At 42.3% G+C, this 14,698-nt stretch overlaps 1 protein-coding gene across 1 annotated transcript in view; it reads left to right on the top strand.

Moving 5' to 3' along the window:
• The window catches only part of LOC126456572 (sialin-like), a 158,568-nt gene that overhangs the window by 124,589 nt on the left and 19,281 nt on the right, over positions 1-14,698 (top strand). Inside the window, exons 6-7 of the mRNA XM_050092317.1 lie at positions 1,104-1,250; positions 2,757-2,889. Coding sequence (XP_049948274.1) covers positions 1,104-1,250; positions 2,757-2,889 — 280 coding nt within the window. The remainder of the gene's footprint in view (positions 1-1,103; positions 1,251-2,756; positions 2,890-14,698) is intronic.

Raw genomic sequence — 14,698 nt, 5'->3', positions numbered from 1 at the left:
GGATACAAGAACTTACAGTTCTGTTCAACTAATACCTTTCGAGCAAATAACAATGTAGCATTAGTTGCAACTAATACAGTAGAGATTCATAATTTTCATCCATCTTCAGAAGCTCTTATTCCTTTAACGCTTAATTTATGATATTATAATGTAATCAAAAGTCAGGCGGATGCTCCATGGGTGGACCAATTTGTGGCCGAATTTGGGAACAGTATTCCTTATGAAATGTTTTTCGTTTGAAAGCTGTTCTTAAACAGCCCTTGTAGTATCTGTATATCATTTTCAGACCTTTGTTGTATATAGTGGAAAACAAAAGATTTCTCAAAAAATTACTGGGGTGCAATTTGATGAGCCATTCTATCTGAAGGCCCAAGGTATCATAGAAAGTCAACACTGAAATCTCAAATTTTTAAATGTTGTCATAAAACTTGGCAGATAGCATCTACTAATATATTTCAAGACAGTAATATATTTCAGTAACTTTTTAATAGTGCATGGAGAAGCCAATAAACCATTGAAAGTGGTAGCTCAGTAGGTAGGCAAGAAGTATATTATACTGTACAAATGTGAGAGGAAACAATAAAACTAGTCATTCAAAAATATCAAGCGATGAGTCAACAATTACTGAAATTCCCATGAATGCTTGTAGCAGAATGCTGCAATGAAAAAATGTAAAAAAATCGTAAGGATCAAAATCATAGACAATTGAGCCTTGTTTGATTTAATATAAAACGATTTTGCTCTAAAATTACATCTTTTCAAATTGTGAGCAGCTATTTAGATATCATATTTCTTTTGTAATCTTTTTTATACATTTCTGAGGAAAATCCGAGGTGGAGAAGTTTGAATTCGGAATCAAAATGACAAAAAGTCGGTTTGTAAATTTTCAGAATTTATCCAAAATTTTCCTTATAAAACCATGATTTGTGTGGACTGTTAGCGTAGTTATTTATGTATTTGATAGGCCAGGGAAACATTTAATTAAAGACCAACAAGTTTCAACCAATAATCATGCTTGCTATATTGTTATAAGCCATAATTAATATGTAATTTAATAATTCTTCCTCGCATTTCAAATGCAATTATACTAATATCTGTTGCAGCTTCCTATTCCATGGTTTAAAATTCTTACAAACTGGCCACTGTTTGTGACTATATTGCCTCAGTGGGGATGTATATGGGGAATGTTCACTATTTTAACACAAGCACCAACATATTTTCGCAATGTTCATGGATGGAGTGTGCAGAAGGTAATTATATAAGCTTTATCCCTTCTTCATTCTCTGGCTTCGTAAGTAAGTAAATTCTCTTTTTGATATTGTTACCACATGTAGCAAATGCTATGTTTATTAAATGTGATCTTTTAAGCTAATATATATAGACAAATAACAGCACACGTCGAAATAAGGGAAACTCTGAACCTATTTATTGGAGAAATGTTTGTGAGGAGCAGAAAAAGACTCCATACAAAGTACAAAACGGAATTTTGTCCAAGTTTTCATTTTATGCTATATCTAAAAAAAAGTAATTTTTTATATTTCACTGTAAAGTAACAAACTCTTTATGAGGTTAATGAATTATTATCAAACATACAAGCCAGATGAGTAGTGAAAATTTCTGACACGCTGACTGTTATAGATCAGGATCCAAAATGGTCACTTGACTTTGGCAGTCACTGCTGTTGCAATAAATTTCTCGGAGTTCTCTGTCAGAGTGATATGAAACTTAAACTTACCATTGCTACTTCTTGGTTCCTCCCTCCCAAGTGACTTGGGAGATGATTAATTTACTTCACTGCCAGGTTTTTAGTAAATGAAGTCTGTTACTTGTTTAATCAGTTATACACATCATAAAATAGATAATTTAAAACTGTCTGCAGAATTTGAACCCAGGCAGCTGGCTTTTAATTTTAGTTCTTCTGTGCGCACTCAGCTATTCCAGTTGGATAATTTAAGTGGAACTTATGTGCCTGAATTAAGATATTTTTCTGGCGCACTGTATTAACATTTCACAAAATTACTACACATTCTACACTGAGCTGAAAGTAAGATCTTGCACTTTCATACTGATGAAAGTTGTGTAATATGTTCAGCTTATTTTGGACCCAGGATGTTCATTTATTCCATGTTTTGTTGCACTCAGTATCTCCTTATGAGAAAATGAGTACAAAAATGCGTTTACACTTTTTGCTTTTGTCATAAAAAAGACAGGAAAGTTTATTTTGAATTTTGGTAATGGAGAAGTACTTAAGCAAAATGTGACTCAATAGAGCTGAACTGACTGAAAGAGGAACGTGTTTTATAACTTTATGAACACTGCTGTAATCTTTAAAAGAATGTTAAGAGGACTTAAAAAAAATTCTTGTGCTGTCTTGCAACAAGCTTAACATCATACTGTAACATCAACACCTAGAATTTAGAAAGTTTAATTCAAACTATAATAATTATTTGATTGTTCTCTTTTCTAAATTTCCTTAATGTTAATTGTTCATTTAGTTACAACAGCATCACTTTTCAGCATTGAGGATATTTCAGAAATTACAATCATTGTGTTAAATATTTTAGTTGGAGCATACAACACAAAAGACATTAGTAGTTCATTCATTTTCCCTGTTTGTATGTGATTCTTTGTTTTGTGATTTAACCAAATGATTTCACAGACTTCTAGGACATGGCTACTGTTTTACATCGTAATATTTGACACAAACTTAATATACATTATGATGTTACCTAAGTGCATATTTTTTGTTTCTTTAGGTTGGTTTTTTCTCTGGTCTCCCTCATGTTTGTCGAATGATTTTAGCCATCTCAGTTGGTTACCTTTGTGATTACTTGCTGTCAAGTGGCAAACTATCAGTTACCAATGTTCGAAAGTTGGCTGGCTTCATAAGTAAGTAAATTCTCTTTTTATATTTTTACCCACATGTAGCAAATGCTATATTTATTAAATATAGAATATATATAGAAAAATAATAGCACATGTCGAAATGTGGGAGACTCTGAAGCTATTGATTGGACAAATGTTTGTGTGGAGAGAAAAAAAAAACTCTATACAAAGCATACGATGGAATTTTGTCCAAATTTTCATACTCAAATGAAGAGTGGGAAATGGACAAATGGACAAACTGATCAACACAAAGTCTAATTCTGCCAGAAAAGATTTAATTGCTTGAAAGTAATTAACACAATTAAGACAAAATTAGTGGTTATGAAAAATCTCAAATATCTCATGAATAGAAGCTACTAGCTATGTAAACGAAATACCAAAAAGTTCCTTTCTTCAGGATGTAGCTACTTTGCAATAAAAAGTTTCTTTGGTGTAGTAATTGTGCAATTCTTTATCTCTTGTTGGAAAAAATAACCACTACTTAACTTAATGGAGTAACCTCCACCTCACACCAGCATATGTTCGATGGGCCATGACCCGCCATTAATTGTAGCTACAAATGGTCGCTCACTTTTGTAGCTGGAGTTTATGGTGGGTCATGGCCCATTAAACATAGGCCAGTGTGAGGTGGAGGTTACACCATTAAGTTAACTAGTGGTTTAGACTTTGTACATATGTACTGTTTGTGTTTTCCCATTTTTCGTTTATAAATGTATAGCTATGGTGTCTCTTTAATCATTGACAAAGGTCTTCTTAGGCACTTGTGGGTTTTATTGTTCTGAAGAAGGTGTAGTTACCTACGCCGAAACCTAGGTTAACACTAGGTGCTTTTTACGCAATCGAGGCGGGTTTCTAGTTTTTTAATATTTTTTCTTGATGGTGTCTGGTTTCAGACACCTTAGTCCATTTTCAAACCAAGTTTCCTGTAAGTGTGACAAATACAGGCGACATCTTAATGTTCGTCCCATGAGGTACATTTTGCTGTTGTTAAGACACCCATATACCGCTTTGATTACTGCAGAGGCAGATTCTGTACATGGGCTATCACCTGTATTTGTCTCACTTACAGCATGGATGGTTTGAAAAAGGACACAGGTATCTGTAACTAGCCCACCATCAGGAAATAAAAAATATACTTCTCAATGCAACTTATGACTGAGCTACAAACATTTACTTCAATTCAAGAAAAATAACAGATTGGAAAAAACATTTATTTATTTTAAATTTTAGTCTTTCATTAAGTGTGAACTTCTCAACTTTATTAGAACGAAACGTTTTAGGTTATGTTCAGAATCGAAAAGGTCATAGCCCCTCACTTCCTATACATCAATCTGAGTATCATTATAGGGCAGTTCAGATGTTCCTTTAATCTATTTTATTTCCTTTAGACAAACTACTTTACAAAACATGTGATTATTCTTTATCCAAATTTTTTATTTCAATTAAGTTATTAGCTGCTCCTGGACATGTTTCTGTGGGTCACTCTGTTTAAATGGTTAAGGAAAGAAAGCACACATTTCTAATATATATTGGAATTCGATTTACATCCTGATCTCCTCCTTCCCCCTGTCTCTGTCCCTCTTCTCTTGCCCCTCTCTTTGTCCATATCCTTCTCCTACATCTACATCTACATCTACATTGATACTCCGCAAGCCACCCAACGGTGTGTGGCGGAGGGCACTTTACGTGCCACTGTCATTACCTCCCTTTCCTGTTCCAGTCGCGTATGGTTCGCGGGAAGAACGACTGTCTGAAAGCCTCCGTGCGCGCTCTAATCTCTCTAATTTTACATTCGTGATCTCCTCGGGAGGTATAAGTAGGGGGAAGCAATATATTCGATACCTCATCCAGAAACGCACCCTCTTGAAACCTGGCGAGCAAGCTACACCGCGATGCAGAGCGCCTCTCTTGCAGAGTCTGCCACTTGAGTTTATTAAACATCTCCGTAACGCTATCACGGTTACCAAATAACCCGGTGACGAAACGCGCCGCTCTTCTTTGGATCTTCTCTATCTCCTCCGTCAGCCCGACCTGGTACGGATCCCACACTGATGAGCAATACTCAAGTATAGGTCGAACGAGTGTTCTGTAAGCCACCTCCTTTGTTGATGGACTACATTTTCTAAGCACTCTCCCAATGAATCTCAACCTGGTACCCGCCTTACCAACAATTAATTTTATATGATCATTCCACTTCAAATCGTTCCGTACGCACACTCCCAGATATTTTACAGAAGTAACTGCTACCAGTGTTTGTCCCGCTATCATATAATCATACAATAAAGGATCCTTCTTTCTATGTATTCGGAATACATTACATTTGTCTATGTTAAGGGTCAGTTGCCACTCCCTGCACCAAGTGCCTATCCGCTGCAGATCTTCCTGTATTTCGCTACAATTTTCTAATGCAGCAACTACTCTGTATACTACAGCATCATCCGCGAAAAGCCGCATGGAACTTCCGACACTATCTACTAGGTCATTTATATATATTGTGAAAAGCAATGGTCCCATAACACTCCCCTGTGGCACGCCAGAGGTTACTTTAACGTCTGTAGACGTCTCTCCATTGATAACAACATGCTGTGTTCTGTTTGCTAAAAACTCTTCAATCCAGCCACACAGCTGGTCTGATATTCCGTAGGCTCTTACTTTGTTTATCAGGCGACAGTGCGGAACTGTATCGAACGCCTTCCGGAAGTCAAGAAAAATAGCATCTACCTGGGAGCCTGTATCTAATATTTTCTGGGTCTCATGAACAAATAAGGCGAGTTGGGTCTCACACGATCGCTGTTTCCGGAATCCATGTTGATTCCTACATAGTAGATTCTGGGTTTCCAGAAATGACATGATACGCGAGCAAAAAACATGTTCTAAAATTCTACAAGATATCGACGTAAGAGATATAGGTCTATAGTTTTGCGCATCTGCTCGACGACCCTTCTTGAAGACTGGGACTATCTGTGCTCTTTTCCAATCATTTGGAACCCTCCGTTCCTCTAGAGACTTGCGGTACACGGCTGTTAGAAGGGGGGCAAGTTCTTTTGCGTACTCTGTGTAGAATCGAATTGGTATCCCGTCAGGTCCAGTGGACTTTCCTCTATTGAGTGATTCCAGTTGCTTTTCTATTCCTTGGACACTTATTTCGATGTCAGCCATTTTTTCGTTTGTGCGAGGATTTAGAGAAGGAACTGCAGTGCGGCCTTCCTCTGTGAAACAGCTTTGGAAAAAGGTGTTTAGTATTTCAGCTTTACGCGTGTCATCCTCTGTTTCAATGCCATCATCATCCCGTAGTGTCTGGATATGCTGTTTCGAGCCACTTACTGATTTAACGTAAGACCAGAACTTCCTAGGATTTTCTGTCAAGTCGGTACATAGAATTTTACTTTCGAATTCAATGAACGCTTCACGCATAGCCCTCCTTACGCTAACTTTGACATCGTTTAGCTTCTGTTTGTCTGAGAGGTTTTGGCTGCGTTTAAACTTGGAGTGGAGCTCTCTTTGCTTTCGCAGTAGTTTCCTAACTTTGTTGTTGTACCACGGTGGATTTTTCCCGTCCCTCACAGTTTTACTCGGCACGTACCTGTCTAAAACGCATTTTACGATTGCCTTGAACTTTTTCCATAAACACTCAACATTGTCAGTGTCGGAACAGAAATTTTCGTTTTGATCTGTTAGGTAGTCTGAAATCTGCCTTCTATTACTCTTGCTAAACAGATAAACCTTCCTCCCTTTTTTTATATTCCTATTAACTTCCATATTCAGGGATGCTGCAACGGCCTTATGATCACTGATTCCCTGTTCTGTACATACAGAGTCGAAAAGTTCGGGTCTGTTTGTTATCAGTAGGTCCAAGATGTTATCTCCACGAGTCGGTTCTCTGTTTAATTGCTCGAGGTAATTTTCGGATAGTGCACTCAGTATAATGTCACTCGATGCTCTGTCCCTACCACCCGTCCTAAACATCTGAGTGTCCCAGTCTATATCTGGTAAATTGAAATCTCCACCTAAGACTATAACATGCTGAGAAAATTTATGTGAAATGTATTCCAAATTTTCTCTCAGTTGTTCTGCCACTAATGCTGCTGAGTCGGGAGGTCGGTAAAAGGAGCCAATTATTAACCTAGTTCGGTTGTTTAGTGTAACCTCCACCCATAATAATTCACAGGAACTATCCACTTCTACTTGACTACAGGATAAACTACTACTAACAGCGACGAACACTCCACCACCGGTTGCATGCAATCTATCCTTTCTAAACACCGTCTGTACCTTTGTAAAAATTTCGGCAGAATTTATCTCTGGCTTAAGCCAGCTTTCTGTACCTATAACGATTTCAGCTTCGGTGCTTTCTATCAGCGCTTGAAGTTCCGGTACTTTGCCAACGCAGCTTCGACAGTTGACAATTACAATACCGATTGCTGCTTGGTCCCCGCATGTCCTGACTTTGCCCCGCACCCGTTGAGGCTGTTGCCCTTTCTGTACTTGCCCAAGGCCATCTAACCTAAAAAACCGCCCAGCCCACGCCACACAACCCCTGCTACCCGTGTAGCCGCTTGTTGCGTGTAGTGGACTCCTGACCTATCCAGCGGAACCCGAAACCCCACCACCCTATGGCGCAAGTCGAGGAATCTGCAGCCCACACGGTCGCAGAACCGTCTCAGCCTCTGATTCAGACCCTCCACTCGGCTCTGTACCAAAGGTCCGCAGTCAGTCCTATCGACGATGCTGCAGATGGTGAGCTCTGCTTTCATCCCGCTAGCGAGACTGGCAGTCTTCACCAAATCAGATAGCCGCCGGAAGCCAGAGAGGATTTCCTCCGATCCATAGCGACACACACTCTTTCTGTGCATTACCTCTTCCTCCCTCTCTCTATCCATTTCTCATTCCCCTTCTCTCTCCCTCTCCATGTTCATCATCTTTCTATGTCCATCTTTTCCTCGCTCTGTACCTTCATCTCTTCCTGCTCCCTCTCTTTGCCTGTCTCCTTCTTTCTGGTTTCTATGTCCATTTCGCTGCACCCCTCTCTCCTCTCCCATCATCCTGCCTCCATCTTGCTCGAGCATTGTTTATTATCATTGCAAATTCATATTCTGTTGTAGAATTCAAACCATAACCCTATAAGCCACAAATACAACTTTCCTGGCTGCTGATAACAATTCACTATTATACACTATGTGATCAAAAGTATTCGGACACCTGGCTGAAAATGACTTACAAGTTCGTGGCGCCCTCCACTGGTAATGCTGGAATTCAATATGGTGTTGGTCCACTCTTAGCCTCGATGACAGCTTCCACTCTCGCAGGCATACGTTTAATCAGGTGCTGGAAGGTTTCTTGGCGACTGGTAGGCAATTCATCTTGGAGTGCTGCACGGAATAGAGGTATCGATGTCGGTCGGCGAGGCCTGGCACGAAGTCGGGTTCCAAAACATCCCAAAGGTGTTCTATAGGATTCAGGTCAGCACTCTGTGCAGGCCAGTCCATTACAGGGATGCTATTGTCGTGTAACCACTCCGCCACAGGCCGTGCATGATGAACACGTGCTCGATCGTGTTGAAAGATGCAATCGCCATTACCTAATTGCTCTTCAACAGTGGGAAGTAAGATTGTGCTTAAAACATCAATGTAGGCGTGCGCTGTGATAGTGCCACGCAAAACAACAAGGGGTGCATGCCGCCTCCACTGAAAACACTACCACACCGTAACATCACAGCCTCCGAATTTTTTGTTGGCACTACACAAGCTGGCAGATGTTCACCGGGCATTCGCCATACCCACACCCTGCCATTGTATCGCCACATTGTGTACCGTGATTCGTCACCATTGTTCAATCGTCCAGTGTTCACGCTCCTTACACCAAGCGAAGCGTCGTTTGGCATTTACTGGCGTGATGTGTGGCTTATGAGCAGCCGCTCGATCATGAAATCAAAGTTTTCTCATCTCTCGCCTAATATTCATAATACTTGCAATGGATGCTAATGCAGTCTGGAATTCCTGTGTGACGGTGCGGATAGAAGTGTGCCTATTACACATTACAATCCACTTCAACCGTCAGTGGTCTCTGTTAGTCAACAGAAGAGGTCGGTCTGTACGCTTTTGTGCTGTACGTGTTCCTTCACGTTTTCACTTCACTATCACATCGGAACAGTGGACCTAAGTAAGTTTAGGAGTGTGGAAATCTCGCTTACAGACGTATGACACAAGTGATACCCAATCACCTGACAACGTTCGAAGCCCGTGAGTTAGGCACAACACCCCATTCTGCTCTCCCATGATATCTAATGACTACTGAGGTCGCTGATATGGAGTACCTGGCAGTAGGTGGCAGCACAATCCATCTAATATGAAAAACGTATGTTTCTGTGTTCATTGTGTTCATCTGGATACTTTGATCACATTATATATATATATATATATATATATATATATATATATATATATATATACAGGCTGAGTCACCTAACGTTACCGCTGGATATATTTCGTAAACCACATCAAATACTGACGAACCGATTCCACAGACCGAACGTGAGGAGACGGGCTAGTGTAACTGTTTAATACAAACCATACAAAAATGCACGGAAGTATGTTTTTTAACACAAACCTACGTTTTTTAAATAGACACACGTTAGTTTTGTTAGTACATCTGAACATATAAACAAATACGTAACCAGTGCCGTTTGTTGCATTGTAAAATGTTAATTACATCCGGAGATATTGTAACCTAAAGTTGACGCTTGAAACCTCCGACGTTCAGCCGCGTGTTGTAACAAACACGGGCCACGGTCGGCGAGTAGCATCTACAGGGACATGTTTACGATGACGACCGTGTTTACGAGTGTGGCAGTAGTGCACTGTTGTGGTTTGGTCTAGCTGTCGCAGTGTCCGCATGTAGCGCTTGCTGCTATTGTTATTCTGCATTCGTCTCCGCACGCAGACCAACTGTAGTACACCGTGTTACCAGACGTCTGTGATAGTGTAGTGTTGTAGGAACTGCGACCATGGTGTATTATTCGCAGTGTCGACGAAATGCAGCTGTAGCCTGCAGGGTGTACGCAGAACGGTACCCGGACAGAGAGCATCCAACGCGCCGCACATTGCAAAACATCTACCGCCAACTGTATGCAACACGTATGGTCGTAGCACGCAAACGGGTCCGTAACAGGCCCGTCACAGGAGAAGCGGGTGCAGTTAGTGTGTTAGCTGCTGTTGCCGTGAACCCACACATGAGTACACGGGACATTGCGAGAGCCGGTTGACTGTCAAAGTAGTGTCATGCGCATACTGCATCGTCACCGCTTTCACCCGTTTCATGTGTCGCTACATCAGCAATTACATGACGATGACTTTAATCATCGAGTGCAATTATGTCAATGGGCATTAACAGAGAATGCGTTGCAGTTCTATCTGTTTACCGATGAAGCGGGTTTCACAAACCACGGGGCAGTGAATCTACGGAACATGCATTACTGGTCCGTGGACAATCCTCGCTGGCTCAGACAGGTAGAGCGACAGCGACCGTGGACTGTAAATGTATGGTGCGGAATCATTGGCGACCACCTCATTGGTCCTCACTTCATTGCAGGGGTCCAAACAACTGCAACATACATCGCGTTTCTACAGAATGATCTGCCAACGTTGCTCGAAAATGTCCCACTGGAAACGCGTCGACGCATGTGGTATCAGCATGATGGTGCACCTGCACATTCCACAATGAACACTAGGCTGACCCTTGACAGGATGTTCGACGGGCGTTTCATAGGACGTGGAGGACGTATAAATTGGCCAGCCCGTTCTCCTGATCTTACACCTCTGGACTTCTTCCTGTGGGGTACGTTAAAGGAGAATGTGTACCGTGATGTGCCTACAACCCCAGAGGATATGAAACAACGTATTGTGGCAGCCTGCGGCGACATTACACCAGATGTACTGCGGGGTGTACGACATTCATTACGCCAGAGATTGCAGTTGTGTGCAGCAAATGATGGCCACCACATTGAACATCTATTGGCCTGACATGTCGGGACACACTCTATTCCACTCCGTATTTGAAAACGGAAACCACGTGTGTACGTGTACCTCACCCCTCATGGTAATGTACATGTGCTTCAGTGAAAAAGACCAATAAAAAGGTGTTAGCATGTGGACGTAATGTGCTGTTCCAGTCTCTTCTGTACCTAATGTCCATCACCGTTCCCTTTGGATCCCTACGTAACTCGGTGCTCTCTGATACACACGATCGAACAGCGGAGGAGTAGTGCTCAAGCGTCAACTTTAGGTTACAATATCTCCGGATGTAATTAACATTTTACAATGCAACAAACGGCACTGATTACGTATTTGTTTATATGTTCAGATGTTCTAACAAAACTAACGGGGTTGCATTTACAAAAACGTTGGTTTGTGTTAAAAAACATACTTCCGTGCATTTTTGTATGGTTTGTATTAACCAGTTACACTAGCCCCTCTCCTCACGTTCGGTCTGTGGAATCGATTCGTCAGTATTTGATGTGGTTTACGAAATATATCCAGCGGTAATGTTAGGTGACTCACCCTGTATATATATACCACATAGAGTTGTAGTAGGTATTTAAAAGCATGCACTTACTTGAATGCAGTTTTGTGACAAAATTTGAAAGGAGTGAGTGAAGATAGATTTATCATGAAGGGCCGGCCAGTGTGGCCGAGCGGTTCTAGGCGCTTCAGTCTGGAACTGCGCAACCGCTACGGTCGCAGGTTCGAATCCTGCCTCGGGCATGGATGTGTGTGATCTCCTTAGGTTAGTTAGGTTTAAGTAGTTCTAAGTTCTAGGGGACTGATGACCTCAGATGTTAAGTCCCATAGTGCTCAGAGCCGTTTTTATTACGAAGGAGGCCCTTCAGAGGTGTGGAATAGTTTTATTCAATTAATACAAGAATGCAGAATTTCAAAAAAACCTATTGCAGTAATCACAATAAAATAAAAACATTTGTAGCGACTTTAGTTCTCAGATCCCGCACCACACCTATCCATTATCAAAGAAGCAACGACCAACTCTGGGAACACTGTGCTCTCCAGCAGTCCCTATGCCTCCCCCTGCCGTGGTGCGAGCACTGATGTGAATGCGGTTGCCCGATACACATTACACCAAATAATAAACAGGACTACACTAGTGCAAGTGATATCAGTTTTTTATTGAAACGTCATTATCAAGAACTGAAGGGTATGACGTGTTAAGTACCTACAAAGTGGTGATCCCAACGAAAGTATCATGGGACAGCTACATCAGCAGTTACAACATAAAAAAGTAGATTTGCAACAATTGCCACAACAATTACAGCACCAGCAACAACTGATAGAACAGGAGCAGCAGCTACGGTTCGATCAGCAGCAGCAGCTACTGTACGGTCAGCAGTGGAAGCACGTGTACTGCAATAATGACACGAGCAGCAGATTTGAACATGTCCGCAATCAGAGAGACCACCTACAGCGCAACTACAAGAGTTGCCGTAGCCGCACAGCCAGGAAAGTGCGTATCTAGGCAGCCTAGCATCACCTACCAGCCCTCCCCACCACCTCTCCCCTCCCCCCCCCCACACACACACCAACTGCCAGCACCAGTTCTAGACCTGCGCCCTGGGCATGACCTAGCCTGTACTTGGCTGCAGCGACAAGGTCGACGAGTCCTGTTACCTGCCGCCACCCTCTTAGATGATCTCAGCAGCACAAGTGAACTGTGTGGCATTTAAAGCACCAATCCTCTGGATGGATTGTCTGTCACTTCGGTTCACACACATCAAAAGCTATTTCGTCACTTCCGGGATAACACAAGACTCCATCAAATGTACAGATATGGTAGCTCTACTTGACAGCCACTCCACCAGCAAGGTTAGTGACATAATCACAGATCCGCCTGCACCCAGAAAGTATGAATTACTGAAAGGCGGGCTCCTCTGGCGGTTTTCCATCACTAACATGGAATGCTTTAGTTAGTTTAGAGGAAATTGGCGGTAGGGAGCCGTCACAGTTCCTGCATCACCTCCACACCTTGGCCAGACCAGACATTCTGCACCCATTTTTATAATCGATATGAATTTCAAACTTGCCAGAGATGCATCGGACCCTACTAGTGGTAACACAAGAGGCGAACTTGAGCAAGCTGGTGGAGATTATGGACACGGTAACTGAGACTACCACGCTACAAATGTTTACTGCAATGCCAGCCAGGGACAGACTGGACGACGTCACCTTGATGGGTGCACAGCCCTCGGTATATGCAAATGAAGGGACCACACATCACACAGAGAAAGCAATGCACATACCTCGCTCTCGCCAGACTAGAGCCAGTATTTTTACCACCGTCGCTCTGGTGACAGAGCACATAGATACAAATTGTTTTCAGGATGGTTAAAATAGCTCTGAGCACTATTGGACTTAACATCTGAAGTCATCACTCCCATAGAACTTAGAACTACTTAAACCTAACTATCCAAAGGACATCACACACATCCATGCCCGAGGCAGGATTCGAACCTGCGACCGTAGCGGTCGCGTGGTTCCAGACTGAAGCGCCTAAAACCGCTCGGCCACACCAGCCGGCTGTTTTCAGGAAATGTGAATACCAGTCTCTCATTCCTGGCCTCCAAGTTAGTCACCAGATAATGGGGAGGACCACTAACATGCAGAATCTTGTCGATACTGGCTCGGATGTGTGTGTGTTTCCAAAGCAACGGTGTGCCAATCGCAGCCACGCACATATTATGATTTAGCAGCTGCAAGTGATTCGTTTATAGCTGCATACTGACTGATCACATTTGAACATTTGAGTGGCGTTTTGTAGTTGCAGACTTGATCCAGCGGCACTGGAGTGCCCGCTCAATAAGTTTCCATCAGTCATACGACCCACTGGAGTTCCGTCATCGCCTAGCCACTCAACAGTGCATTACATCAGGACCACGCCCAGTCCTTAAGCAGAACTCGATGCAGTGATCCAAGCAGGCATGGCACGACTATCAGAAAGCACCTGGGCCCCTCTCTTTCACCTGTACCAAAGAAATTGGATGACTGACACCCCTCTGGCGACTATAGAGGACTCAGTGCCCAGACAATTGCTAACTGATATGATGCATCAGAGATTTTGCTTGCCAACTGGTGGGGTACATTGTTTTTCTCGGCCCTGTAACTACTAAAAGGCTGCATCAGAACGCCTATGGCAACAGTGTACATCCATAAAACCGCCATAACGGCGCCTTTTGGACTGTCTGAATTCCCATACATATCGTAACAAGTATGGAATCCACCACAGACTTTACAGAGTTTTATCGATGAAATTTTGTGGTGACTGGACTTTTATTTTGCATAGACCAACGATGTATTGGTGGCCTCATCATCCTCCTAAAGGTTTGATGACTGTGGAAACCTTATAAATCTTGGTGCACGTGTCATCAGTGCTAATGAAATTACATTTCTTGGATTTCTGTTTTCCGCAACCGACTGCCAGATGAGTGCACCACCACACTTGCAACTTACCAGTTCCCAAAATGAGTGCTTGACATAAGTCACTATTTGGGGATGTTTGCGACGACAGGTTTTCAATTCTCTACATAGGGTCAGACATCGGTGAATTCGTGCTACGACGCTAATAACGCAGGATTTTGTGTTGCCCAGTATGCAGAAGTAGTGCCGTATATGGATTCAGAAATACTTTGCTTGCCAAAAGTAGAAGATAGTATGGTATGTGTGAGCTCCACTGGGTAGTTTTGACATTCCAGAGGCACGGTTCTCTCACATCCACCTGAACTTGGTAGGTCCACTCCAAGTTGCGTGAAACT

The sequence above is a fragment of the Schistocerca serialis genome, chromosome 2, assembly GCF_023864345.2.
Source record: "Schistocerca serialis cubense isolate TAMUIC-IGC-003099 chromosome 2, iqSchSeri2.2, whole genome shotgun sequence".
Lineage (NCBI taxonomy): Eukaryota > Metazoa > Arthropoda > Insecta > Orthoptera > Acrididae > Schistocerca > Schistocerca serialis.
Note: the sequence above shows the minus strand (reverse complement) of the source record. Positions and strands in the feature narration are given on the sequence as shown.